Source organism: Saccoglossus kowalevskii, chromosome 13 (assembly GCF_978046115.1).
Source record: "Saccoglossus kowalevskii chromosome 13, keSacKowa6.1, whole genome shotgun sequence".
Lineage (NCBI taxonomy): Eukaryota > Metazoa > Hemichordata > Enteropneusta > Harrimaniidae > Saccoglossus > Saccoglossus kowalevskii.
Genome location: NC_140653.1, coordinates 24,346,666 through 24,374,532, shown reverse-complemented (window position 1 = coordinate 24,374,532; position 27,867 = coordinate 24,346,666). Strand labels below are relative to the sequence as shown.

The window sequence follows — 27,867 nt, the reverse complement described above, 5'->3', positions numbered from 1 at the left end:
TTGAAAACGACTTAACCAATCACAAGTCTTAATGGATGAATACCACCCATATAGAACTCCACTGTGGTTAGTTTATCTTTAACTTCTCCATTGCAACTTTCTGTCATAATAACTATTAATGGTACCACTTGTATTTGCATTTTTTAAAATTTATTTCAATGAAAGAATCACTGTAATTTCAAGCGTTTGATGGATCTATGTATTGTGTTCATGGCATTACATTGACCAAGGATTGAAGAAACCCCGCAAAGAATCGTGGGTAATATGCGCTACTTATATAATATCAGTCAATATAAGCTGCATTTATCGCATGGGCGATCAGAAACATTATTATCATTAAGCCTCTGCGACTTTCCGAATGACGGCCATCATGCTGCTATTTGTTTCACACCCAGAATTCAGTTCCAGATCGTGGTCATATCTAGTAACTGTAACATTGTTTGTTGGCCAAGCCATCTTTTGTTTCCAAATTGATAATTCTCTTATTACATGTAAAACAAATGAAATTTATTTGTATTCAGGACATTTTATGTGGAATGTATTTCGCTCTCAGCATCCGATAAACGAGACATACTTAACAAAAATGATATTCACCGTCCACTTGTTTACCCTCCTCATTGCACAGTGACACCCAGTCACGTCGACAACATATAAACAGCCTATTTATACGTATCGGTATTAGTAAAATTGAAAAATACACGTTTTTTTTGGTTTCAGAGCACTTACAACACTTTTGTAAGTTCGCATCTGTAGTCCCTTGCATACAAGTTCCCACCATTGTTGTCGATTGACATTCTGCATTCCCGCTATGGGTTCATATCCCAAATGCAGGCTAACCTCCCACAGGCATAACCGTACCGTCATGCTTCTTCTTCTGCAAAGAAGCAGAGATTACTTATTTTTTTGTAAACAATACAATCGGCAAAAATAACTTTATCATCTGCAATTAAGTTATTCATTTTGTGTGTACCAATATTCACAGAAATAAAGAAACTAAATAAAAACGACTTTAATTTTTTTTTCAATTTCAGTAACAGACAATTTGAAAGTGTGATTTTTGTGTCTAGTAAATAATAAAGTAGTATATTGTTCAACCGACCCTTTGTTTCTTCCTGGGTATGAATAATAATATTATAAAAAGTAATACGAAAAATACACCAAACTAATAGTTTTGCCCAGTTCCCTCTAATATCATCGTCCGAGTACTTCATCCAAACCTCCATTATGTTCAAATTTTGTAGCAAGTTGTGTCGTTATCATAACAATGGTCCTTCACACCACTACCCACAATGCAATTGCTTTGTTTTAATTACCACAATGCCGACGTGATCGCATAGAGCATGCGCACCGGTATTTTGATAATGCTAATAATAATAATGATATGATATGACACAATATGATGAGATCATAAACAAATAGATTAGTTGTCTTACCAATTATTTCCAACTCATATCACGGTAGGTTTATTAAAGCATATTAGAATTTCACATTTTCATGTGTTCATCAGAGTGAATCTACTTTGATATTATCACCAGTCTCGTTTAATTTTACCGAATAAATACTGTGAAAGTTTGCAATGTGTAAGTTGAGATGATATCTGTATGCGTCCGATTTTAGACGCCAACGAACCATTCACGGATTTTAGACGTCTGTGTAAGCTACTTTCCAAGATATAATATATTGATGAAAATAATGATGTCACGGAAATTTATTATTATCATATTGGCCTTCATTCGAGTAAAAAGTTAACTGAATACAATAATATCCAGCGTGAAGTTAAATCTAATGAGTTTACACTTGTTATGGAGTCATACGAAATTATAAGTTTGTCGTCATAAGATAGTTGAATCTTTGGTATCGTCGTAGATACTCATGATATCATGTATTCGAGTCTGTAATTCGAAAAAGAACAATAATTCAACAGAGTGGGCCCCTCACCTCTTCCGTTCGAGAAGCGTACAGACCGCCCATATTCCGACTGTGAGTCGACTAATTTGACTTACAGGAACGGCGCAAACCGTTTGTTTGACAGCGGCTTAGCTGCCCGGTGATCAATGCAAAATTTGAAGCTACCCGGCAATCAATACAAAGTAATGAAAATCATTATAGAATAGGGCACGGCTGGAGTTGATTAACAACCGACAGTGTAAATTACAGCTCCGCGGCGAACCCTGCGGGGAAACCAATTCCCCAATTTTCTACTAATTAGCCTACCGCAACCGACTCGACACGTGCAGCACCCTCGCCAGGTTATTGCTAATATAACGCGTCAATTGTCAGTTGACGTCTCATGGTTGCCGTGCTGATCTTTCACGATATCGTCCTGACATGTGCTTATTAGGTATGACGTCATAGTTAAAGCTTTGATGAGTTTTTAACGAAAGTGTTCAAATATGGCATTAACTATAAAATTCGTTACTTTCACTACAAATATACATATAATATATCTTAATTATAACCGAGCTGGAGAAGCAATTTCAAAAAGAAACTGACGTTACTATAAAGATATAACTTCGCAAAAAATAATAAGGTTGGAATGACCGTAATTATTCAAAACCGTGTTAGTGTTTAATCGTCATCTTTCTGTTGAAATGTAACCTTCAGTCGTTGTAGTGTCTATGTTATTGTGACTAAAAACGCATAGATAAGCAGCGAACGTTGCACTTAAATAATGTTTTAATGGAACGTATTTTCTATGAGTGACATTTCACCTTTGGGCATTGCACCGACTTATTATGCAATGCCCATATAAGGGCTTATGGTGGAAGTATTCGGGCGTAGGGGTACGTCGTACTCCTGTGGTATGGCGACATAGTCGTGCTAGCAGCGTGGGAGCATTGCTACAATGTTACTGAGGTTAATTGAACCTTTTTTGTTCGTGTAAATAAAATATGTCCGTGACGGAACGAACTTGTACACGTTCAGTGTCAAGCTCCCCATGTAGTGCTCGTCATCACATCTGTGACGTTATCATTCTTGATGATAGAATCCGACACATAAATGAGCACATTGTCAATCGTGTTTTGCTAAATTGAATAGTTGGTTGAATCCAGGATATGTATTGCGAGGCTCAAGATGCAATTGTTACATTGGGGGGGGGGACTATGGGTTTGGTGGTCGAATTAAAGTACTTGCGGCCATTTTGTTTTGGAACCTGGAACATCTTCCCATATCTCAACAGAATATTTCTTGGGGTGAATGTTTTACAATGACTGCCATGGTACTTTTGGTATATTTAAATATTACCGATTTTCTCAAGATCAGTGTGTTGTTATCTTCAATTTACTACTTGTTATTTTTTTTTCATTCTGTGAGAATTCATCCATGTCGAGAATTATCAACAATATATTATAAGAACCAATGTGGTATCCGTATCATCAATATCAATAACCGCGAAAGAGGGCAAATAAAAATCAATCTCGACGGGAACTTGAGTCCATCCGCAGCCGAAGGCATTAGTCGATGTCATCTTAAATCAGCAATACCAATTATGTTAGTGTGATTATACTGTCGATATATTTTCTTCTGTGCTGAAGTAATCAGCCTCGTGTGAACACTTACAATCACGACTACAATGTCGAATATTGACAGGCAGTCGGTTAAAATACTAAATACAAGTACCATCGGGACGAAACAAAGAAAACAATGATACAGACAAACTGTGCAGACAAACACGCAATACTGTCTCGTCGCAAACAGTATTTAATACAGGCCTAATTACGGTATGTCTTGTCATATTCATAGTAAATTAGTGTTTTAACCTTTCCCCGATGCTGCATTTAGCTTAATGGTTTGCGCAGACGCGTCGGTTCAGGAGTATAGAGACAGTATGATCGTCAAAAGAAGCCACCTAGACTGAAACCTTTATAGAGCTGACCCACAATATTACAGTTATAAAATCACATTAATAATGTCTGAAGTTTACAAATAAAAAATAAACACCACAATAAATGCCACAAATCTGCTGGTAGTTAGGATTGGTTTTGAGTCACGATGGCGTATGTACATAACGTATGCATCATTGCTTTTTTGAGCCAAGGGAGCGTCATAGTTGACACATTAAGAAGTAAAACCGCTAGTAGTATTGTTGGGAATTTATACCATGTTCAATGCTCCGTGACAACACCAGAAACTCAGATTTCATGTACAGCATGCAAATGGCGGCGGTTGCTAAAATGTCATTACCAGAGAAGGTCTTCTGTTAAATCACAGCGATTGTTTTTTTTTTTTGTTTCCGCATCATTGCGATATTTACAGTTTTATTTCCGTGTATGTAAATGGTTTATATAGTCAACTTGATTTAAATTGGTATGACAGCAAAATTGACGTTTTATGGACGGAATTTCTCTTTTCATTTGCCCGGTAACTCGGTTTTTCTGCAATCACGTAGTTGGCTGCACACTGAAATAACAGCGCTATGTGCGACGGATATCGATGCTGAAGCTTGAAAACGAGCAGCGGTAAAACGAACCGTCGAGTGCGACCGAGTAATACAATACCGATATACGCGCATGGAACAGGTAAGTGATTGAGAAACCGACTCGACTCTCCAACGGGATAAGGGCGACGATCGAGTAGTTCATCGTGTACCCGTAGTACTACAGTCCATACAACCTGATTGAAGCGATAAAAACAGTCAAAGCCAAAAGAAATTTGATTAGATTGTCATCTCAATGGACTTATAGCCTTTTACAGCTGCGTTTAAACCCGTCATCAACTCCATTGTTTGTAATTCCCCTGTTCCAATTTCCACTGAAATTACACTGAAATGCCGTGAAACACAATTTACACTGCGCGACGGAGAATTGGCGGTGCACATATTTCGACCTCGAATATCGGTCACCTAGATGAGTTTGCCGCCGTAGTTACAACAAAGGAACGTTTAACTAGTTCACCGGTACATTCACCCAAATAATCAATCTTCAAAAAAATCTCGAAACAATGTCAGATATTACGTGTTTGAATTTAAAATTGGCGAAACATGTTGGTGCGTGAAAGTGTTAACATTTCGTGATATATTTTTGCAGGCTGGCGCGGTTTTTAATGAAAAATAATCTCCGTATGAATAATCTATAATAATGTTATGGTATCGGCGATAACCGGGCACGATAAAACGTTTACGCGTCAATTGACAGAATTGGATTATCCAGATAACCGGATAAGATTAATACACCAGGCTGTCTATAGATTTAACGGAAATAACGTAGACAACTGCAAACATTGTATGGCTGTTTAATTGTAATAAAATTAAGAACCGTCATTCCCCTGCCCGGAAATATTAGCTCGAGTCAAATACAATCTGATTAAAATCTGATGTAGTGTACGGGCTTTAATTATTTTGGCTATAAACTTATTTTAATTTTATTTTTTATTACTTTTGTTACTAATGCCCTTTTATTTTATTTTATTTTATTTTATTTTATTTTATTTTATTTTATTTTATTTTATTTTATTATTTTACTTTGATTTTGATTTTGTGATTTTTTTAATTCCGCCTTACCTACATCTGAGCCGATGCCTATGTAACGAGATTTCAACGAGACCCACTATCGACGATTTTAGTCAACGAATCACATACCTCCTTCTATAGCGCACATGATGACGTCACCGGGCGGAGTCGGGTGGCAAACGCACTCAAATAAAATGGCGGATTATACCGACATTAGCGACCGAGAATAACCCGGCTTTTCGGTAAGTTTATCATTGTCAAATGCAACGAAAGTCATTTTTATGTTAATATTGTGGCTCGAATGGTTCGACTTTAGATCGTTATTTTGCATTGTTATTCTGGGAGTGACGATTTTGTTTCCGCCGTTTCGACCGAACACCAGTGTCTTTTTCCAGTCGCCTGCCCTGGAGACGGGTGATGTTTTGTTGATCGGGCCAACATCGTCTACGGTATTGAAGCCGTAGCTGTAAATATTCATCAAATTGTATCATCATTGTGTACATTATACAATAACTCTTTATTAAAGTAATTGAGCTGATTTGGACTGGAATAAAATATTTTTTATTGGAACACATCGCAATTGATCAGGAAATATTTGTTTGCTCCAATTTTCTGCGTCGATGCCGTGGGCCGGTGACCGTTATACAATTTAAAATCAGTTTGCATTGTTTACTATAGCTGTTTACGTTGTTCTAATCATTACGATTTACTTATTTTTTTGCTTCCATTCTAGATAATTATGCTCAGTGATAAAATGAAGCGATGACTGAATGAACGAACCTTGGCTGGCGAAGATGTATCTAGAAGTGTACACATTTGTTGGAAGTGAAAAAAATATTCAATGTAATGACAAAAATTGTAAAATGCTGTGGAATTTCTTTTGCAAATAAAAATATACTAGCAATTTTTTATTAATGGTTTATTCAAGTGGGCAAAATATAATGTACAGAAAGATTGCCCGTAGAGTATCGCTACACTGAAAAGTAAGCAACCGACAGCCTGTATAAAAGGGGGGCTGTGATTGGCTGTTACTTATGCGAGATTTGAACGGGACTTACATAGGCGTCGGATCAGATGTAGGTAGGGCAGAATTAAAAAAAAATCAAAATCAAAGTAAAATAATAAAATAAAAGGGCATTAATAACAAAAGTAATAAAATTAAAATAAGTTTATAGCCACAATAATTAAAGCCCGTACACTACATCAGATTTTAATCAGATTGGAGTCAAATACAACCAAACTATGTATGTAAAATATTAAAGTGTCATTAATTACCACATAAAAAGATGACGATATCTAAAAACAGCATTGATAAGTGGAATTATCATGTGACAGGTCTGTGGAATATGATTGGCTGAGTAAATGAGAATTTAGCTCCTTCCACAATGTCAGGGAATCACCAGAAGGGACAATTTCAAAGCGAGGAACGCCGAGTCGTGAGCGGAATAAGTAAATGCGTTTATCGCTATCTTATTATCAAAACACAGAGTAAAGTGCAACGTTTCATTTTTATCTTCTTCCTACTTCATACAATTCTTTACTGTGTATTAAGTCACAGAGGAGTTGTTTTTTTTTATTAATATACGATTTCTGATTAATGTGCTAGATACCGACTAACGTCATGAACGCGCCAGATTGAGCTGGAAAGTACAAAGACACTCGTCTACAACTCGTCGATAGTTGAGTGAAAAAAACTACTCAATATAGGCTGGTCGCTAAGGATATACAAATCATACGCCAAGCTAGGCAAAACCAAATCTCGGCGTGAGATTTGTTGTAATTCAATGTTAGTCTATATAGTTCATGTTCAAATGTAGTCAACTTCTGTGGTCTCGGGTATGGGACGACAAACCTTGTGTCGGTCTCGGACGACCCCCCCCCCTCTACAGACACACACGTGAAAGACATGTGTTAACATCGATGGATCCGCCACACTAAAGCGAAAATACAAATAAAGAGCAATGCATAACTGCGGTCAAACAGATTTATCACGGCAACTTAATGGGTATGGTTACTGCGCGCATGGCTGTCTAATAAATCAAAATGAATTCGTATGTCCGCCCCAAGAAATAATTTCAAATATTAGTACAGTATGATGAAAATAAAAATCAGATTCAACACAAGCTCACGACATTCTTAATATTGAGATTTATATATTGGTTGGAGCTGGATTTCATTTTCAAATGAACTTTGCTATGAATAATAATATGACATTTGGAATACCATGCGCACTATGGAATCGTAGAATATGAATTTACTAAATTGTATAATAATAAACGTCGAAATATGTGAAAATTTTGCTGTGACAGGCAAAGAATTCGAATATATCAACTTTATTGAAGGGCAAAATACATAGTCTACCTAATTGTGCAGGACAATTGATATCTTTGAACGGCGCTCTGTGAGAAAAAAATACGTACGTGTGCCGTGTGTGATACTCCTAATTAAGACACTGCTGTACAAAGGGAATACAATGGAATATTCAGACGCATGTCAGAAGAAAGAGCATGATATATAGGGCACGTTTTTTTAAACAATAACACGGCGTTATATAATAATTTTTGGGTGAACTTAAAATATTGTCTGGTTCAATTTATTACTTATTATTCATGTCCGAGTTTTCAGTTAATAGTATACAACCCTAATATACATACAACAAATACTGAGCTGCCGTTTGCTTGTATACTAGTGATGCCATGCTGTCCAAACATGCCTAGACTTCAATGACGAGACAACCCAATATCCTTGCCTCGCTTTTCTTCCTGGGGCGAACGCAGAGATGCATTTTGTTCTCCTCTCTCCCGCCTTTTATCTCTTTCGCTCTAAACACACATCCAAAATTATATCTTGCAGACATAAATCCGTACAGTTATTTTTACCTACAAAAGTCACGCTCGGCCTTGAATGGTGGCGAGCATACCAGCGAAAACGCAAGATGACAACCACCACAATGGTGGCTAAGTTAGTTTAATTGACAATGACTAGAAGATCACGACTAACCCACTGGCATAATTACAATTACTGGTTCTCACCTAGCATTGCTTTAGGGGGGATGACAGCTGATTGCTTAGGAATTACGCATTTTATACTAGAAGTTGGGCTAGATAATTTTCGAAAAATTTTCCTGGTGAAATTCCTTTTCATTATACAGTCGTCATGAAAATTATCTTATATCTTTAATTATCATTTGTATTAACCCGCGACATGTTTTACACCCCCCCCAGTTTTCAAATAGGAGCCCTGTAACAAACATCACACCATTAATATAACGTGAATGTTATGTCTACTATACGTATACAAGTATAAGCCATTGGGGAGCTTACTCATAATTCGACAACTACAATAACGCCAATAACAACATAATACAGTAATATAAATTAAAAATGCTGATATATGCGGATCGAAGTCATTCCACCACATAATTAACAAACTCATTATCAATATACAAAACAATGAACTATGTGTTAATATTATTGTAATTTTTATCAACATTACAACTCACAATATACAGAAAATGAGTCAGTGATTCCCAAAAGTGCATACGCCTCTGCCGAGTCACGACTCTTTCATTCTCTCATTCTGGAGCCCGAAGCAACATTATGAGCACGCTAAGCAACAGCGGCTGTGGGTACGGATGTACATCAGTTAAACGTGAAGAATATTCTAACAGTATTGGCGCCTGAACTGTGATATCAGGTCTACATTGAATTTTGGAAGTGTATTCTTATTATTTGGTAATCACTGCTTGATCATTTAATATATTAGACTGAGAGTATGGGCTGGTTTGGCCCCGTGCTCAATAAATAACATAGAACGTTCCTTTAATCAACTGCCACGCATTATAACAATTCATATCGCTCTTATTCATTATTCATCTGCCTAAGTAATGTATCGATCACACTCTCTCAGACCACGAGGGGTATCGTTATCTGCTCGGTTGGATGCCGTTATACTTCTGTGCTAATATTAATAATAATAATAATAATGTTATATGGCATGCTCAAAAAAAAAGTTAGGGACATTGATTCCAATAACTCCTTTAAAATGCATTATGATAGCAATTTACAGCATTATGACGATGACGCATAAGGAATTAAAAAAAAAAAACGACGTGTTTGTTTTTTTCTTGTGTGTACAGCTTAATGTGGGTTGTGGAGCCACGAGGTCTACGTACACTCGGCGTTCGCGTGCCAAGAATCTCTTTCGTGGCTGTCGAGCAGAGACATTGCGCGCCCTTCCAGCAAGAATGCACCTTGTTATATGTCAATTAGTACGGTCTACCGATGCGTTTAAATTCTTAAAATTTCAACTGGAAAGCGATATCCAAACATTTCAAAAGAGCACTAATTATGTGAAATTTATCTAAAGAGACAACGTTCTCAACAGACAGGTCGCGCAATTACGAAGAAAAAAAAAACATACATTTGCATAATAATAGTTAAACACACTAATTCCAAAATACGGATGTAACTATTAATGTCGATGTTGTCACGGCTAGCAGAAGATAGTTAGGTGGGAGATTGGCGCTACTATCATCCTGGACTTGACCTTTTACCTTCTCAGTAGACAGTCCAACGTGTTGATTTCGAGAAAGGTCCGTTGTCAGTTGATCCTCGGTGTTGAGGGACTGTGGTTGTTCTGTTGGCTGTAGACCGGACGCACATATACTTAGCATGGCTTCCCGGCTTGTGTCACAAATTTGTTTACTGGAATTGAACAGATAGTCACAGTCGCATACAAGCCTGTCTGACGATCTGGCTGCGTAAAGTCGTCGCAAACTGTCGTCGCATTGCGACGAACATTCGCCGCAGTCTTGTTCGAATTGCGTTTTGGCTTGGTTGCATGCTGCGTCGGCGTTACACTGATTTACAGCGTCCGTACACCAGGATTCGACGACGTGTATGCAGACTTGCATTCTATCTTGTTCGTTCTGACAGTCGATGTTCTGGTAGTAAGTTCCCCTGGAATCTGAACAACCACACGTTAATAGCCTATAACCGAAGTCAAACTGTAATACCTCCATGATGCTGTTACTGCAACTGTCAGTGCACTGTTCCGCGTCAGCAGCAGCCAGGCACTCATGACCTATCTTAATCAACTTAATCGAGAGTTGTTGTTCGCGACAAACATTACCGTCCGAGTCTGCATTACACACCTCCATCACCTTGGTGCATGTTTCTGGATGCACGGACGGAAAAACTAGTACAGATAGTACAAAAGGTAAATAAAACAGAAAACGTGCGTCAGGCTGTTTCTCTAGAGACATGACGCATTCCTCTTGCTAACGCGAATAATGGTTGCAAATGTGTGAGAGTGTGTAACACTGTTGAATCACGGACGTCTCTTACGCCACGTACACTAAGGGGTATCAATAGTGGTCGTACATCTAGACCCGACGACGTACACACGCCTTAATTGGTATTCAACCGCATTGCCAACTAATCGAGTTATCCCTACGCCACTTCACATTGCCTATCACTTAGGTTCTAGCGAATACGCTGATTGGACATATTATATATGCATATTACATGCATTGTTTATTACTTATTTATCGATTTTAACGACAAATAAGAGGAAAGAAACCGCACCCGGGCTCAATTCCATTTACAGGTCGATTTGTTGAACTATAACTCATTTTGGATTTTCAGATTAATATTTTGGCACCTTTTGGTTGGATATAGATATACTGACATGTTATTGTTTTGAGAGTGACACAATGGGTCGATTTCAAAGTGGTTCGTGCAATGACTGATTATTTGCTGTATCTGCCAACCTTCATCAGCATTCCATACAATCCGTCACACGAACAATTCGCTTTTACTCTGCCTAAAATGCCAGGTCATTGCTCGTGTCAAGTGAGCACCCCAAGAAATAAACCTTACGAACGTCACATTTCCCCCGCAAGATTGATAATACACCATTTTGCACACTTGGGTCTATTTTACTTTGCTTTAATTTATTAAGGGCCAAGTAAGTCTAATTTCCCGTTACTTACCGGTTTTGATGAAATATTTTAATAATTATGGATCAACTTGTGTGGGTTTTCTTTCTGTAAGGCAACGGCAATTTGACTTATTCGTTTAAAAAGTTAAATACCAACCCTTGATTCTTTGTAATTCGACCCTACGCGATTGCAGTTTCAACGGCCATGCACGCCCAAAAGCCCGTCCCACACACTACCCGACACGCCCAAAAGCTTGTCCCACACACTACCCGACACGCCCAAAAGCCCGTCCCACACACTACCCGACACGCCCAAAAGCCCGTCCCACACACTATCCGACACGCCCAAAAGCTCGTCCCACACACTACCCGACACGCCCAAAAGCTCGTCCCACACACTCTCCGACACGCCCAAAAGCCCGTCCCACACACTATCCGACACGCCCAAAAGCCCGTCCCACACACTACCCGACACGCCCAAAAGCTCGTCCCACACACTACCCGACACGCCCAAAAGCTCATCCCACACACTACCCGACACGCCCTGCGCACCTCAACTCGCCCATTTGTGTAATGTCGCAGCAATCGCGTGCGACAAGGCGTATATTTTGTGCAAATTCAGATGAGATCCATTGGATGTGCGGTGGAATTTGAGCGCAATAATTTAGATGCAACATTTTAATTTTAGTTTTTTTGAAATAATTTTGGACCAAATGAACATAATTTCCAATTGACCAGAGGTCTTTATCACGTGATCAAACATGTTGGTAAAAATAAGATTCACGTGAACTTTAGTTTTTAAATTTGACTTTAGCAGTCAATGGTTTGTGAGCAGCTTAACGCCTGTGGTAAAATTGACACTATTATTGCTACGCCGAAAATAATAATATTCCAGGATACATTTTCAATTGTTTCCGACCACTTATTCATTTTGTTCCGATAACATTTTTGACTGGAATAAATTGAAATAGTTTCCTTGGGAGGCTAATAAAAAATCAATAAGAGTGACATCTAAAAATTCCCTTTTGTCCCAAAGGCCCCGTATTTGGAGTATTGCCTTTCATCATGCCCGACTGTTTAGATAAACGCTTCGTAAAAAATACTATAGCTCATTTAGTTCATGTGATTATCACATTGCAAGTACTCGAACGATTCAAGATAAAAAGAAAATGTTGTTCTCGTCACCGAAAGTTAACTCCACGCCCCGGTGCATGCGTGAATGAGTCTGCGAACCATTACATGGTATATACCCGCGTTTTTTTTAATTGTCGCGTGTGACGATAAGTGTGAAATAAAACACGAAAACTAGAAAAACAACAATGAATTACGGCCATGAATACTTTGCTAGACACTAGACTGACAGTTTATTTTGAGTTGATTATATCTTAGAAGTGTATCTTCCCGTGTCGACAAATGTTTTAAAATTTGCTCAGCCTGTCTGTTATTACTAGCGTTTCGCTTTTTGAGTAAAAAATAAAGACCTGGGTTCACCAGTTATCAGAAATTGTAATTCTGTTTTATGATTTCATTGTGATTTGTTCGTGTACACGTATGATACAACACAGGACAAAATAGCGTCTCAGTTTTTTTGTACGCGTTGCCTGTGGGGACGCACACCAGTTTGCTGCACGCATTCACCCTCACGCATTGCCTGTGGTGACGCACGCCAGTTTCTAGTACACGTTGCCCGCAGGAACGCGCGTCTGGGTGTCGTTGCACTGTTTGTCGCGCTTGCGTCAATCGAAATGAGACATGGCAGTAAATAACGACACGCTAAGATTATATTGTTAATTTGTATTGTAATTTGTAGGTTGCTCGTGGCGCCACTGTATTGATTGGGTGGTAAATATAGCACGCAGCTAATATAAATATTTATTTTTTTGGAATGGGTGACAGTCAGACGGAATCCGCTTGTGTTATACCAACTGGGCGAAATTTCAGCAGCACATTCGGACTAGAGTGAAGCGCGTGTACCCGGATTGGTGGCGTGACTTTAACACGTGATCGGATGGACTAATCAGAGATCGTTTTGTATCACGTGGTTTCAAATGAACGTATCCATAATAGGGTTAGAAGTAAATGAGTGAATATTTGTACCAAGTCTTTCAGTAACAAAGAGATATTAGTGTTCTTATATAATTTATAGAAATTAGGAGACGTGAGCCCGGCCCCCCACTCCCTATATTTAGGGGGGTGGGGCTATGCTTGTTCCCTCATTTTTTTGACCCCCCCTATCTAGGGAAAAGAAGAAAATTTAACCCTCCCTTTCACGGGCTTTTCCGATGAATTTCACCCCCTATCTAGGGAACTTTTCAGTCTAGAACTCCTTTTAAACCCCCCTTTTTTGTATATCTCGGGAAGTGTTTTGAAATACACCCCCTATTTTGAGAATCTCGGGAAAACAAGCAAAAAATACCCCCTTTTCTACGATTTTCTCGGGAAAATGTTCCCGAGACAGATCGTCAAAAAGTACCCTCTTTCTCGAGAAAATGGGAACGCGCATGCGGCCCCCTATGGATCCTGAGTGGGGGGGGGGACGTGAGCCGTTGGTTGTTACTGTTCGCAACACTTGCACAACTTTGCAGAATAAAACACGTCTTGGTACCTTTCGGGGGTATGATGGTTGCTATCAAAGACCTATTTTATTTAAATCTTGTAATCACGAGATATACATCGTTGTTTTTGTGATAAGAACTGACTATTGGAGAACGCGATACCTGATCTCGTGAAACGCGTGACAGGAAGTGTTGTTCTAAAATCAACATAAGTACGTAATTAGACAAGCAGAAACGGAAAACGGCAGAGTGGCTGTCATAACAATATTGTCTACGATTATTTCCGTAGTTTGGACGTGATTAGTTTTTCGCAGTTATTTAATCTACTAATCTACTAAAGAATGCAATGAAAACTTCATCGATGGATGGCTTGATGAAAAATTAAACACATTAACAAGACAAGAACTTTATTAGAATGACATTTATTGCAAACAGAGGGGAATTCTTCAGCTGAAACACTCTCTAGGGAAATATTGGAGGACAGAACCAGTGGATTATTACGGTCCGCCCTGCTAAGTGAGATAAGACTTGTTATTTAGTATATCACTTTTTATGGGCACAGACATTAATTTTAATTTTCAGATGTACTCAATTCACTTTGACGTGTTAAGATGATCCGCTTATCAGTCAACGTGAAAATAAAAAAAAAACAATTGCAGCGTAAGTCGCGTTGCATACGGAAGTTGGTCGGTTTAAAGTTGCATTCAGAAAAAAATCGGAGCTTCAGGTTTCTAGTGTTAAATGTCTGAATAGTTTAAATATGCGCGAATTTCGGGGATTCATCCCTTTTTTTCGAGTTGTTGCGGGCCAAAGTACTGTATTAACTATTTCACCATACTGCAAAATAGCTTTAAAAATAGTTTTGGCTGGTATTCATATTCAATGAAAAGACATTTTCACTGTTTGGATGAAGTTTGATTTTACTGATTTTTTTATGAGTTGAATGTAAAATATACTAAAAAAAAGTGAATTGTCGCTAGATTTTATTTTCACTGACTCACTTCTTCAACGAAATTAAATTCCTTAGTAAAAAAATAAAGCAATTTACAGTTGTACCAATACATCAACATCGCTTTATCTTGATTTCAGAGTATAACTCAAACATCGGCGCCGGTCAATAGATGTCCCTTGAAAAACAAATTAGCCGTCCTCTTTAGTCAGAAGCTAACCACTCAACCTCAACTGGTAATATCGTTCCGGAAGAAGGAGGGTAATACTTGCCACGTGTCGGAAATGCGGGCATTAAATTGCCTTGCATTACATTTTGAAAAATATCCGAAGTACTGAACGACTGTAGCTAAAAAGTTTTTAAAAAAACCACGGGAAATATGCGTACCTACAATGCAATAGTAAGGCAATCTGTAATGTGTTACTAGCGGGCGCTGTCCTGCTATATTAGCGGAAGGTAATTCAATAAACAGGCTTGATCATCGTTTTCCAACAATCACATTGATAAAAATATTAGATTTCATCTTTACTCTGAAAAAATACGATGTAAATAATAGTGATTGTGTGTGATGTCTGAAATGAAATATTCAAAGAGCCTTTGTGACGCGACCTCGTCGTCGAGCCACGTCGTTTTCGATGCGACTTGTACGCGGGATCGTTCACGTGAATTTCGAAGGCGCGAGGCGTGATGACCCTGGTACATTGAATAAACAAATAAATAAACAAGTTGAAAAGAATAAACAAATAAATAAATAAGTTGAAAATCATTAACAATATCAGCGCCGACATATAATAGACGTATTTTTTCTTGAACGGTAAAACTAGATTTATTTATGATTTCTCCACCTGGCATAGCAAAGTTACCGCTCCGCTAAAACACTGAATTTAGCAGTGTAACCTTTAACCCAGCCACTATAAGCAGGCTGTGCACTGTGATATACTACACAATTTCCGGAGATATTTTATTCCTAAAATAATATTATGACTGACCTTCATGTGTATTCGTGATGTCACTGGACAAGTTTCGGTTTGAGTTTCCGGTTTGAGTGTCCCGTTTACTACAAGTGCCCACTTGGTGATAAACAACGCGCAGAACCCAGCTGTGTAAACAAGACGCCTAAAGTATCAATAAATCAGGGCAACAAAGAAAGCCGCGCGCCAGCGAGTCAAAACAAAAACACACCAACTCATTGGGTACGCGACTACTACATTGTAACACTGATACAATGTGAAACATGTATATTTCGCCATACTCATTTTTTTATATTTTGAAACAAAACTTTGAAAGTACATGAATTATTTGTACAGCACAGAATTTTAAACGAGAACTTGAATATTACTGTCTTTTCCACGGAACACAACGTTGAACTATATCTGTTCATTATTTCAAATCACTTCAAAGAATGTTACTAATGACACCTGATACTAATTATAACTATGAACACAATATAAAACTCCGAATAAATAATTTAAAATGTTATGTTACGTTATAAAATAACTACATGAGAAGAAGTAACAAAGAACTGGACACAAGTATAGGGTGTTATTTATAGTGGCCCTGGTGGTGGTTTCTCTGTGGGTGGTTTTAGTGGCAAAGGTAGAAATTGGTAGTACGGCTGTACTAGTAGGAGCTTGCATTCTCGGTAGATGTAATAGTGTAGGCGAGTCCATCCATATTGATAGGGGTAGTATGAGTACAGGATCTATTGTGGATATTATTGCATGGCTGGTGGCGACGACAAGGAAACATCGGGAGTCATCGACGCACTTCGTTGGTCTGTATTTACACCAGCAGGGGACGGCGACTGCAGTCTGTATTTGGTTGGATTTTTTGCTATTAACATTTCAACGGGTGTAATTTTTCTATGTTTAGTCAACGCTACTGCATCGGCTACTTCAGTTAAATGGCGAGTTCCATTGCCAATTATGGTCTTGAACGACTTGTACGCAATTTCTAAGTTAGCTGGTAGTTTCCCTTTGTAGATTGTAGTATTTATTCAGAATCCTGATGTCAGTCTGCAATTGTAAATTATAAAGTCGTCTACCGGTTGCATCGACCATGTACTTAGTGGGATTAGAACGAATAAAATGTGACTCTTTCTGAAATTGTTGTTCACTATTTCGTATGATTTCATTTTTACATAACATTCCTGTAGACTATAATATATTTCCTTGTACTCATCATATTCATCATAACTCTTTCTTTTTCATAACTATGTATATTTCCATTGGCAGTCGGTAGACGTACTTTTGTCCTACGTCTTTTGGTAGATTTGCATAGTCCTGGTACTGATCTACATTTCGTTTTGCAAGGACTGGCAATAGATGAATATTTCGTTGATAGTAATTGACTTTCACTTCCAGAAAACATTAAGCCACGTCGCGTACTATACGTTTGATCACTATTATGGGACTGCTCCATTTTCTTTGTAAACGGCGACGTTCCATCCACTACACGGATATGAATCGTTGTCACATCAGACGTAGATGTACGGCGAGCAACCCTCATTAATCGTGGAAACAACAATTCGGTAACAATCCACAGTCCATCGGCATTGCGATAAGTGTCGAATACATTCCATGCGACCAATGTACCTTATTACCTGTCGTAGCCGCGCCTCAAGGCCACAACAACCCATCCGTATCAATGGCCTCGCTCACCATAGTAAGAATAATAAATGATGAGTTCAAGTTCGTCATCACAAGCTGGTTTTGACAACGCCATATTTCTAAAATAGTGCCTGTTCAATGTTTCGAATACTCGACTAAAGGCCCCACATTACAAAGACATGCTTCGACGCAATTTAGAGGTTGCTGTAATCCATGCACTAATGACCATTGGCACAGCCGAATGCCACGGTTTTTATGAATCACGTTGGACTATTTCAAATGTGAACTTAACACGATAACACTATGTTATGTCACACAAAGCAATGATTGTACCACATTTTACATCGCGTTGGAAGTCTGTGCTACGTAGACTGGTGAACTGAAATTATGTCTATGAATTATAAATTTAGGTAAATCTACAATACAGATATGTGATTATACTTCACTCAGTGGCGGATCTAGGGGAGGGGGGTTTGGGGGTCATAATCCCCCTCCCGTTGAAAAATTTATTCAATTTGTTTTTGTATAATATAAAAAAATCATTAACTTAGTCTGGCGATTTTAAAGTTTGTCCCCCCCCCCCCCCCGATAAAAAAAAAATCCTGTTTGCGCCCTGTTCACTATATGCCTCCGCCATCATTGAGATATCATTAGTATTCACTGAGCATGCAATTACCAGGAAAAATAAAAATTGAAATAATTGAATCACAGTGTGCTGTGTTCCCATTTCCCGTTTAGTGTATTTCGATGTCTTGTCACGTTTACAGTGAGTAGAAGTGTTTTTTTGTTTTGACTCGCCGGGGCGCGCCTTTCACAATATTGATACTTTTAATGACATGTACAAAACACGCTGGTCGTCGGGCATCGTTTACCACTAACTGCTCACTTGCGGTAAACGGGACACTCAACCCGGAATAGTAGTATTTTTCAATTATTTTTGAAACCGACCGTAAATTTATAATTAGCTTATTAATAGTATCATTTGCACTAATGACGTTGGTGAGATTTATCCCATTACGTCACGTTGTGTGTGATGAATTTATTCCGGAAATACGTCATCAGTCAAATTCTGAACTTTCTTCTTACTCTGATTAAATTCGATGTACCGCCGAAACCTTCATCCACAGCGTGTTTACAATGCGCAACACTGAGATGAAATACAATAAAAACAAAAGTTTTAAATTTTGTGACTGCAAGAGGGCGATATTACGTGGTAATTCCATACCGGTCAGAGCTCAGACTTCGCTGGTTCCCGGCGTCCTTTGCGAATGGCAGGTAGGACGCAGGTAACTAGTAATCGCCATATATGTTCCATTTGGGCCGGTTTTCCGGCCGGAAGGCACGTGACTGAGTGACGTAATTTGAAAACATTCCAAGTTCCGTTCTGCGTAAACGTGTCTGTAATACTACAATAAAGCCATGCTCATACATACTGCCTGCTTGGATTTATAGATTTGTTACGTTCTATGCAAATTTATAACAAAAAAAAACAGTTTTTTTTATTCGCCCAACTTTCGAAAGTAAAAGGAAACCCCCGAACGGCCACGAGCGTAAGCGCTGACGTCAGGTAACTAAGGGAATTGGAACAAGCAACGAGAAAGTGGTGTACCAATCAGAATGCCGGAACCGTTACTAGTTACCGGCCTCTTGTGGCTTGGTACGCCATGACACTTGAGGCGGGAACCAGCCAAAGCTCAGACTAGTAATCCTCGGGCAGTGGCGGAGCTACGTCACGGACGTTCTACATTGCTAAGACGCACCTTGACGCGCACCACTGTACCACGTATTTCTATGGGCTTTATGCGTGCTGCTGTGGAACGACGGTGGAGCCGGTGAAAACTCGAGAAAACAACACAAACTCAACTTAAAAGTAATCCTGAACAACCAAATTCATATATGTTACACACGTAGGGCTAATCTTGTTACACTGTTCAGAGGACTCTCAACAACCATCGCAAAGTACCGTTTTCTGCGAGTTTTTGGTCTTTGTTTTTACCGCGAGAGTTGCCAGGCGGTAGAAAATGCCCGGATGTCCGCCCCCGAGGATACAAGTCTGAGGTCAGATCAATAAGTACTGAGAAATAATTTTTAAACTCATAGTTGCTGTCGACATAGGAAGTAAAGTAAGCAAATAACACCGAATAAACGGCAAGGTAAAGACTATGTCTAATTATAGTAAATACGTACTGCGTGCGTGACTCGAACCGGCGCTCGCGTACGGCACCTAATCGCCTAGCTTCACGCCACTACACGTCTTCCCCTCGGCCACCGGGCATCCCCGAGGTCAGATCAAGGGCGGTAGGCAAAAGTTCCTGGGTTAATTACAATACTAGAAATAATACATGAATATTTTTCTTCTTGGATAAAATAAGTTATTAGTAACATTCTAAAAATGATAAAACAGTACTACGAGCATTGCCGTCAGTGGTGACATGTTTTGACTCGTACTTGTACATGCATTGGTTTTGCGTCTTGCCCACCGTGACTGAGACTGAGTTTCAGAATACGTACATCTATCGCGTACAAGACATGGCCGCGCGCTTTTTGAAAACGTTCGAATGTAGGACGCTTTCACCCCCGCTTTTCATAATAATAGACTATATAACCTTAGACTATATTATAGTTTCGTTAAATAATTCTCCTTTATGGCAGAAACCAAGGAAACGAAAAATGTGCACGCGAGCGTGAAGCCGAAAACGAAATCGTTCCTTTTGGATATTTGCCAAAACGAAAAATGGCCGGTGGTGGCTCTGTCCAATACTTCTTATGCCGCTAATTCATAACTTAAGGCTCGAAGGATACAATGCGTTTCAAATCGAATGTGGAATTAAATAATATAAGCGAATGGTACAGCCAGAATTGTGTACACATATAAGATACATTTAGACATAGTTAGTCAAAGTAAATGTATTTTATTGTCATTATTCAATAAATAGTCAACAATTAAAATATTAATCCTAGCTTATCTTACACTTTTGCCTACCGCCCTTGATAAAACTTGGTATGATGATCATACATATTTGGTTATAGGTGCACGCAGAGGTACATTACTTGGGGTTTGCATCGCGCATAGTACTGTATGGTGACATTATCTTAAGATCCCATTCAAGTCTCATCTCGTAGATAGCGAGACTGGTGCTACGACCTTCTGACATGACATAGGCGATTGTAATAAAACAATAAAACATGTATTACCACATTCATAGTGAAAAATGTAATTCATCGAAAATGTACAGAAAATATAGTTATCGTAATCCGTTATATCGTGAGCAGCTATTTTGATCCACCTGGACACCCCAGTATCCTAGTTACCTCAGGCATGCGCATTCGATTTTTCTGAGTTGGAACACTTATGTGAGAGCAAGATTGAAACGGGATATTGGTATCATGTCACCGTAGTTGCAAACCCCAAGTAATGTACCTCTGGTGCACGTAATACTTTTTCTGTGATTCAAACAAATATGACCGACTGGCGGCCATTTTGTTTTTCATGGTACTCATGCTACTTTCTCTTGAATGCTTAAATTTTGTACAAAAGATAGTATACCCAGAGATACAACTACACCATCATTATTTTTGTGATTCGATTCAATATGGCTGACCGACGCCCAAATTTCCTGTAAAAGCGTTAAATCGTCATTTTTTACATGTCCGGGGCTGTTTCTCAGAAATGACTAGGCCAATTTAGATCAAAGTTGATATGTTGATCATACATATTGGGTTATAGGTGCACCTCATATTTTTATCGTGATTCGAACAAATATGGCTGACTGGCGGCCATTTTGTCTTTCATGGTACCCATGCTACTTTCTCTTGACTGCAATGAAAGTTTCTCTTTAAATTTTGTACAAAGATTATTTATAAACATTATTTTTTGTAATTCCATTCAATATGGCCGGCCAATGCCCAATTTTCATGTAAAAGTGCTAAATCGTAATTTTTACATGTCCAGAGCTGTTTCTCGGAGATGACTAGGCAGATTTGGATCAAAATTGGTATGGCGATCATACATATTGGGTTATAGTTGCATGTCATATTTTTTTCTGTGATTCAAACTAATATGGCTGACTGGTGGCCATTTTGTTTTTCATGATACCCATGCCTATGAATGCCCATGAATGAAATGCACGTTTCTGTTTAAATTTTGTACAAAGACAGTATACAAATAGATACATCAACATGAACATTATTTTTGTAATTTGACTCAATATGTCCAATTCTCGTGTAAAAGCACTAAATCAATTTTTTTTTACAAATCCATCTGATATTAATGGTTTCAATCTAATCTTAATGACTTCATCAGCATCAAATTGATATGTCAGATCACAAAATTTGGGACGGGGACTGTGTCATTAACAGCGTGGTAATGCAATACGCTCTGGAATATGCATGTATAATTCACAAATTTAAAAAAGAAAAGAATTAAAATAATTGTGATATAAAAACATATCTGATATATATCTGTAGCCTACTAATCATTTTAAAGAAATTTAGCCTTAAATCACATGACATTTTTTTTTAGCGTACAATCATGGAGCTGTAGTTCCGTGGTAACATAAAACAGCATTTTTTAAATGTAATATTCATCAGCACACGATGATTTTAGAACAATTGAAAATTTGTTTACCACTTTTTAAAACCAAGATTTTGTAAATAAATTCAGGATAACAAAAAGCGTGTGTCGTATGTGTTTACCTTGAAGTTGTATTACCAACCTACAATATGGCTAATGGTAAAAGCTCTATAATACTGACACGAGCCATTCACTAAATATAACCATCATTTTCTCGAAAAATAGTTAGATGATTCCAAACTTGTTAAAATCATTATCCTGATCACTGATATTAAGTTGAAGTATGGCTACCAGGACGCGTACGGTAGTTAAAGCTCAGTGGTCGTCGCGCAGCGCGTGTTCGAATTTCATGTAAATAAACAATGTATTTCACACGCATTGTATACGTCGCTATGAGTCCCATATCGAACAGGGCGCGGCACGACGACTGCCGCCCGTTAACGGCATGCTGGAGTCTCGATTTCAAGTAAATGTCCTGGGCCTTCGGGCTTTTGGGTCGTCGGTCACAGATCGGGAAATGATCAAGTCGTGGTACTGAAATATTTATTGGAACAGATTAAATATTGAAAGTTCCGTAACCCAAGCATTTATACCCGTGACTCTCTCAGGCTGATATTATCGATATTATTATCTAAAAAATAACATCATTATTACTATCACGGAAAGTTGCCATTTATAGGTATTTCACGTGATACAACTTCCCATCCGGTTCATCTGCACGTGACACTTCGTGTAATGTTCTGTGTAGGTAAAGTTAGATCAACTGTTAGCTTAGATGATATTCTCAGTAGTTAACCAGAATGTGTAACTCAAATGAATGTTGACGATATAATATCAGTCAAAAGAACGTATCTGGAGTGGGCACAATAGTTAGTGGGAAACCTAACTTTTGTTGTCTGGACCAACATGTTTACGGTGGCCCAGAGGTGTCACATCAGTCTTTACTTTCCGCAACACAAACATAATTTATAAAAATAAAACTTTAATTTACGAGACAAAATCTTCTACAATACAAACTTAATTCCTCTAATCGCATCACAACTTTAGTTTACAAAACAAAACGTAATAGAAACTTAATTCTTTCAACTCGATTCTATTTAGTATCACACCACAAAAAACTTGAAATTTTGAAAATAAAAAAATCTTTAAATCAAAACAATTGTCTGCTGTTTGATTCTGCCGGGTGATAATACAGACATTCAGCGATAGCGTATGTGTGACCTAATCAGATTTTGCGTGGATTTCGAGAGACGTCTTACGCCGATATCGCTCCGTAATCCTTTCAACTGGTGGCCATAGACGACGCCCTCTAGAGGGGCTATTCTCACCTTTGGTTTGAACGACGCCATATTCGCCTAAGCTGACGCTAACTGCGAGCTGTGTAGTTATTGTTTGTAGGCCGTGATTGGAGCAGTGTTATACCAGAAATTTGTTTGAGGTCTATCTACACCGTTCTGGAATGTGTGACGAAAGCTTTACGGAGGAAGATGGACTTCAAAGACTTATTCAGTGTACAGAATGTGACAAGCGTTTTAGCCGGACAGGGCACCTGAAATCACATATGAAAGTACATACTGGAGAGCGACCGTACCGATGTAAAATATGTGATGTGCATTTATCCAGCGCAGGTAGCCTGAAATCACACTTGCGACTGCATACAGGTGAGCAACCATACAAATGTAGAGAGTGTGACAAACGTTTTACTAACACCGGAAACCTGAAATCGCATATGAGAGTTCACACTGGTGAGCGACCTTACCAATGTAAAGACTGCGACAGACGTTTTTTCAGCACGGGCGACCGAAGAAGACACATGAGAGTGCATACCGGTGAGCGACCGTACCAATGCAAGGTATGTGACGTGCGTTTTACCAACACATGCAACCTGAAAACACACATGAGAGTGCATACCGGTGAGCGACCCTATCATTGTAATTTATGTGAGGACTGTTTTAGTAACGCAGCCAGCCTGAAGACACATCTGTTGATGCATACTGGTGAGCGACCACATCAATGTAAAGAATGCAACAAATGTTTCATCAACACAGGCACCCTAAAAACGCACATGAGAGTGCATACTGGTGAACGACCTTATCAATGTAAAGTGTGCAATGCATGTTTCACCAGCACAGGCAACCTGAAAAAGCACATGATAGTGCATACTGGTGAGCGACCATACCAATGTAATGTATGTGGTATGTGTATTACCAACGCAGCCAACCTGAAAACACACATGCGACTGCATACTGGTGAGCGACCATACCAATGTAAGATATGCAAGGAGCGTTTTAACGCTACTCGCAAGCTGAAAATACACATGAGAGAGCATACTGGTGAGCGTCCATACCATTGTGATGTATGTGATAAAGGTTTTATCACCGCAGGTAATCTGAAAATACACATGTTATTGCATACTGGTGAACGACCATACCTTTGTAATAGATGTGACAAGCGTTTTGCCAACAAAGGTAGCCTGACATGGCACATGAGAGTGCATACCGGTGAGCAACTATACATTTTGTATCAATGTACTGTATGTGACAAGTGCTTTAATGACAAGTGCATCCTGGGTGGACATTTAATGCTTCATGCTCTAGTGCAACGTTATGGTATTAGGAAGTTAGAAGAAACTACACTTGATGAACAAGAACATGTATTCCGTGTAATATTTGTGTAGTAATAGTTTTTCAATTTTTTTTTCACTGTAAGAATCTGAAATTTATGTTCACTGTCTGTTATTACTTGCATTTCATCAGCTCTGAACCTGAACATTTTGAAGTTAAATTTGGTATTGGAAAATCATCAAACATTTCATGTGTTATAGTCATTTTGTCATAAAAAAAAATGTACCGTAATATTATGAACAATGTAAGTGAAATAAAGAATAATACATTGACTGTGAATGTATCCACATTAAATTTGTGTGCCCAGATTGTGCTTGCTATGATCAGGGATACACCATTCTAATGCTACACAACTAACCCATTAATGATACAGTAAAATGACTCATTTTCACTGGGTTTTAATTTCACTGATTTAGCATTTGAGGCATATACACTGGGTTTTAATTTGGCTCATTTTCCAGTCAGCGAAATAAGCTAAATTAAAAAAACCAGTGAATAATTAATACTTTCACAGTATTACATAACTTTCCAGAGTTAATTCTATTCTCAACACTGCAAGCCACTATCACACTTAAAATCCACTCCTAATCCAGTGTGCTTCTGTTTAGAGTTCATTGTTGTCTTATTGTGAGGTTTTCTCTAATACTATTGAAATAAATTGTGTTTCTTTTTTTGTATGTAGCACAATTGATGCAGTTTTTGCCAGGAAAATGTCACTTCTCATTTGTTACTGTCATAAAAGTTTGTATGATTAAACTTTTAGAATTTTGAATTTATTCAAACCACCGCCACAATCTAGTATACTACAAAGTATTTGTGCAAAATTCATGACATTATTATGCACATTCATTATGCACAAGCCACAGGCGAGCACATAATTATGGCAGTGGCTTTTTTTCTTTTATAATACTGTAAAATGACTAATTTTCACTGGGTTTAAATTTCACTGATTTACCATTTCAGGCATATTCAGTGGGTTTTAAATTCACGGTTTCGTCATTTAGATAATGTGTTCTATGCTAAATTTTACATATTCACTGGGTTTTAATTTAGCGCATTTTCCAGTCAGCGAAATAAGCTAAATTAAAACCCAGTGAATAATTAACCCCTTTACAGTATACCAATTTCATTTTAAATGTAATTCCGAGAAAGGAATTAATTAAGCTTATGCTTATGCTTATGCAAATGGTCATGAATGATAGTTTCCACAGACCCTGTACTAATCTTTGCCTCTTGGGCGATTTGGCGAACAGTAATGCTTCGATCTTCCAAATTGGCTGCCTCAACTTGACGGACAGATGCCTCATCAATGGCAGAAGGAGGACGACCAGGTCTGGGAGCTGTTTCCACACACTTCCGGCCATGTTTGAATTCACGATGCCAGCGTTTTACAAGGTCATGTGATGGGGCATCATCCCCGGGCATCATCACTATAAGCTTCTTTCATTTCTTCAAAAGTCTCCTTTGGTGTGCGTCCTTTCAAATACAAAAACCGGATCACTGCATGACACTCAACTGGTCCCATTTCACGCCTGACTCAGTTCAAACACCTGTAAATCAGAAACCACAATTAGTTCAGAGCATTTTTTTGCAACATAACCATAGAGATGTAAATCATTACACATGCAAAATTTCATCTAGATCAGACAAGTGGAAGTGGGTCAGGGGCATTACTTATTGAACGCCCTGGTAGAAACATCTCTGTCACTTACATGAGAGCATATTATTAACACAATGTCCAGGTTATGTAGGTTGTTAAATGAGAAACAACAGTACCAAATCGGAAAAATATTACCGATATTAATACCTATCTTGACCATAAATAAGACCGATACTTATGCCTAAAATCCAAAAAACCAGACCCATTAATTTCAGGGACACATCCCCATTAGACAAGTTCTATGTTCATGAGCAAAGCAGAACATCAACGAAATCCATGGGGAGGTTGTGTGGTTCTGTTATTATTACATATGTTCCATATTTAATTATTTCATATTGAGGAAAGGTCGGGAACCCTATTGCCCATTAATATGTTTCAAGATAGTGTTACGACCTAGCAACACGTGTCGGCGAAGAACGCATGTCACTGTCCGTGTATAACGCGACCATGTCCGTGTTTACCATTGTACTTGTGTTTACTATTGGAAGCTTGTTTATATACTTAATGTTAAAAACTGAATAGAAATATTCATTAAATAATGTGGATGTATTAGTTATTTTGACTTCTTTCAATTGTTTACCAGATTGCACTTGTAGCGCACCATGGATGCATCAGACAATATGCCGACTTTCACGTGGTCACAGTACATTTAATAACTAATTCAAAACTGCTCCAAGTCTCGAATAGGGCGATACATCCCATCTCCTGTCAGGTTAGCGTGTGATTCAAAAGCAAATCATTTTTTTCTCGAAAATATAAGAATCGAATTTATCTCAACAGTTGTGTTTATCTGTGTGGTATATAATCAAAGTTCATTGAGTGCTACCCTCTTAATTAATATACTGTACTAAAAGTTGAGTTTCGGCGTGTAGTTTTAGTAGTTATAACCTTATACACAACGTTAGTGAGGAGCAACCTTGAATACTGTTCTCAGACGTGGTCTCCTTCACAAAAATTTATTGTTGATAAAATTGAACGAGTTCAAATAAAATTCATATTTGTGTGTATAAGATCAAATATAGTATATTCTTCAAAATATTCTCTATCACTCCGCAACCATTTCAACTTACCTCCTTTAGAAATACGTCGAACATTTCTTGACCTGTATTCTTTACACAAATCCTTTCATTTTTATTACGCTTGCTCCTACATTTTATCGGAAATGCCTTTACATGTTGCACTCACTTTTCCCTGTCGCAAGATGTCGAATAAAATGTTCATACTTTCCTCGTGTACTTTCTCTTTTTAATACAATGTAAAATAATGGCACAATTGATAATTTTATCAATTTTAATGGTTTTAAAATCAATGTAGTCGCGTTTTTAGAAAGTAATTTGTGATATTTGTGATTTTTAATATTTGATAAATGTTTTATTTGTGAAATATTTTATTGTGCAAGCCTGTAAAGTCTGTTGGCTCTAGTTTAATAAACAAATAATTAAAAACACATATTAGACCCTAAAACTATTTGAATTATGAATATTACTTTCGTAATGATGTTAGCG

General features: G+C 38.2%; 2 protein-coding genes and 1 long non-coding RNA gene across 3 annotated transcripts; 2 read left to right on the top strand and 1 right to left on the bottom strand.

Moving 5' to 3' along the window:
• Nucleotides 1-5,475: 5,475 nt before the first annotated feature.
• On the top strand, nt 5,476-6,358 carry LOC146735092 (uncharacterized). The gene is made up of 2 exons (XR_014931327.1): nt 5,476-5,691; nt 6,183-6,358. It is a non-coding gene; the product is annotated as an uncharacterized LOC146735092 (long non-coding RNA).
• A 2,549-nt stretch (nt 6,359-8,907) lies between these two features.
• Nucleotides 8,908-10,780, bottom strand: LOC144356063 (uncharacterized). Its single transcript, XM_078010981.2, has one exon. It carries the CDS (start codon nt 10,713-10,715, stop codon nt 9,897-9,899), a length of 819 nt encoding a protein of 272 aa, XP_077867107.1. The 5' UTR covers nt 10,716-10,780; the 3' UTR covers nt 8,908-9,896.
• Nucleotides 10,781-23,474: 12,694 nt separating this feature from the next.
• On the top strand, nt 23,475-25,484 carry LOC146735091 (uncharacterized). The gene has a single exon (XM_085506763.1). The coding sequence runs from the start codon at nt 23,538-23,540 to the stop codon at nt 24,753-24,755; it is 1,218 nt and encodes a 405-aa protein (XP_085362889.1). The 5' UTR covers nt 23,475-23,537; the 3' UTR covers nt 24,756-25,484.
• The last annotated feature ends 2,383 nt before the right edge of the window (nt 25,485-27,867 follow it).